This window comes from Zea mays, chromosome 4 (assembly GCF_902167145.1).
Source record: "Zea mays cultivar B73 chromosome 4, Zm-B73-REFERENCE-NAM-5.0, whole genome shotgun sequence".
Taxonomy (NCBI): Eukaryota; Viridiplantae; Streptophyta; class Magnoliopsida; order Poales; family Poaceae; genus Zea; species Zea mays.
The window spans coordinates 8,189,658-8,191,693 of NC_050099.1; the positions used below are offsets into that span (position 1 = coordinate 8,189,658).

The 2,036-nt window shown below is 50.5% G+C and overlaps 1 protein-coding gene across 1 annotated transcript; it reads right to left on the minus strand.

Annotated features, from left to right (window-relative positions):
* Window positions 1–1,688: 1,688 nt before the first annotated feature.
* Window positions 1,689–2,036, minus strand: LOC118477040 (uncharacterized; the record flags this gene model as incomplete). The annotated part of the gene is made up of 1 exon (XM_035967586.1): window positions 1,689–2,036. A coding segment is annotated over exon 1 (348 nt), but the record flags the coding sequence as incomplete, so codon positions are not given.

Below are 2,036 nucleotides of genomic sequence, written 5' to 3' on the forward strand. Positions count from 1 at the left end.
GTCATGATATCATATGTAGAGGCTGTGATAAAAATTTGAAAAAGTTTCGAGAAAGCTGTAACGCACTATGTGTACAAACCTAAGAGATCCACATTGAAACTCTATGATTTCATGTGTGGTTCTCTTAGGTTTCTACACATAATGTCTCACAACTTTCTCCAAACATTCTAAATTTTTTATCACAGACTCTACATATGATATCATGACATGTGGACAAGTTTCATGATTTTCTAAGTTTGTTTGTGTTTTATAAATTTTTTAAACAGTTGTATGGCAAGTTCACGGCCATGTTGAGTGAGCATAGTGCTCGAAGTTTCCGGTCCGCTCCTGAAATCGGTCGTAACTTGTGCTATGTAGCATGGATATCATTTTTGCATGCACGGTTTTCCAAGTTTCAAGTGACCTGCAGTTCAAATCTGAATTTTCCGAAGAAATTCAAATAAACAAACTAAATGTACTAGCTATAGAAAACACTGTTATAATTGACCCAAAATGGTATATGTAGGTCTATATAGTGTAGGAACATACCACAAAATTTTTTGGTTGGCAAAATAAAAAAATAAAAATGTACTTTGCCGAGTGTCCAAAAACGACACTCGGCAAAGACTCTCTTTGCCGAGTGCCAGCCTGGCAGCACTCGGCAAAAACAATAAGTTAAGGTTTTGCCGAGTGCCTGTCAGTCGGCACTCGGCAAAATGTATTTTAAAATTTTTAATAAATGCTTTGCCGAGTGCCTCAGACCTGGCACTCGGCAAAGCCGTCTTTGCCGAGTGCCCGCGATCTGGCACTCGGCAAAGCCGTTGAATAATACAACCGTCGTCTTCCTCTCTTCTTCTCTGCGCTCACTTTGTTTTCCTCTCTTCCTCTCTTCACCACGCCGCCACCCACGCCGCCACCACGCCGTCGGGCCCGCGCCCACGCCGCCACCACGCCCTCTGTGGTCTGCGCTGCCTGCTACCTCCGTCGGCGCCCCTAGCTCCCGGTGCCCCAGTGCTCATAGCCGCCGCCACTTCAGAACCGCCAGGTACGCCGCCGGTCGCCGGCCCCCCTCCTCCCTCCTCCCTTTTACCTCCGCCCACAGCTCCCAGTGCCCATAGCCGCCGCCAGTGCCCAGTTCTGCTGACAGTGAATTAATTTGTTGACACTTGACAGTGAATTTGTTGATTTTGCCGCCAGTCCATAGCCGCCTCCGCCCACTTGACAGTGAATTTGTTGATTTTGCCGCCAGTCCATAGCCGCCACTGCTTTTGATGCAATTGATGTAGTATCGCAAGAGTAATTGATGGTCAAATGATGTTTCTAAAGACATCCCCAAATCCTAATCTGCCTTATGTATAGAAAGAAAAAGAGGGGTAAATAAGTTAAGTAGGCTCACTAGATCAAATTGTTCATCCAGCAATCGTCTCACTCTTGGCTTTGGCTCATCCTCATCCTCATCCAGCAATCGTCGACAGCCTTCTCAATTCGCCTCACTGGTGCAGTCTTGGCAGCCACCTTACACATCGTCTTCCCCTCGTCCAGTTCACCCTCGCTGGGACCAACCCGTACCCTACTTGCATCATAAGCCTACGCACAGAAAAGGATTAAAAACCTTAAGCATTCCAGTCCCAGTTGCTAAAAAAGACGGAGGCTCTGGTAGAAAAAGGAGTGACCTTGACATCGAGCGGGACAGGCTCGGGGCGGGCGGTGGAGCTGGGGACGAAGGATGAGGCGGCGACGGCGGCGGGACGGAGCTCGCGGAGGTGGGAGAGGTAGTTGTAACCGTCGTCGGGGAGGCCAAGCTCGAGGATCTCGCGGCGGACGTATTCTGGGAGGGGGCCGGAGGCAGAGAGGAAGTTGCCATCGCCGAAGGAGGGGTCGGACAGGGATGGGTCGAAGGAGTCCTCATCGGCGAACCCGGGAACGGTGTAGTCGTTGTTGTCGACGCGGACAAAGACGCGGTCGTTGGGATCGGCAGCGCCGGCGCGCGGAAAGAGGCAGAAGGTCGCGAAGTTGCGGGCCTTGCGGCCGCCGCCGCCTACTCCGCTTCCTCCCAT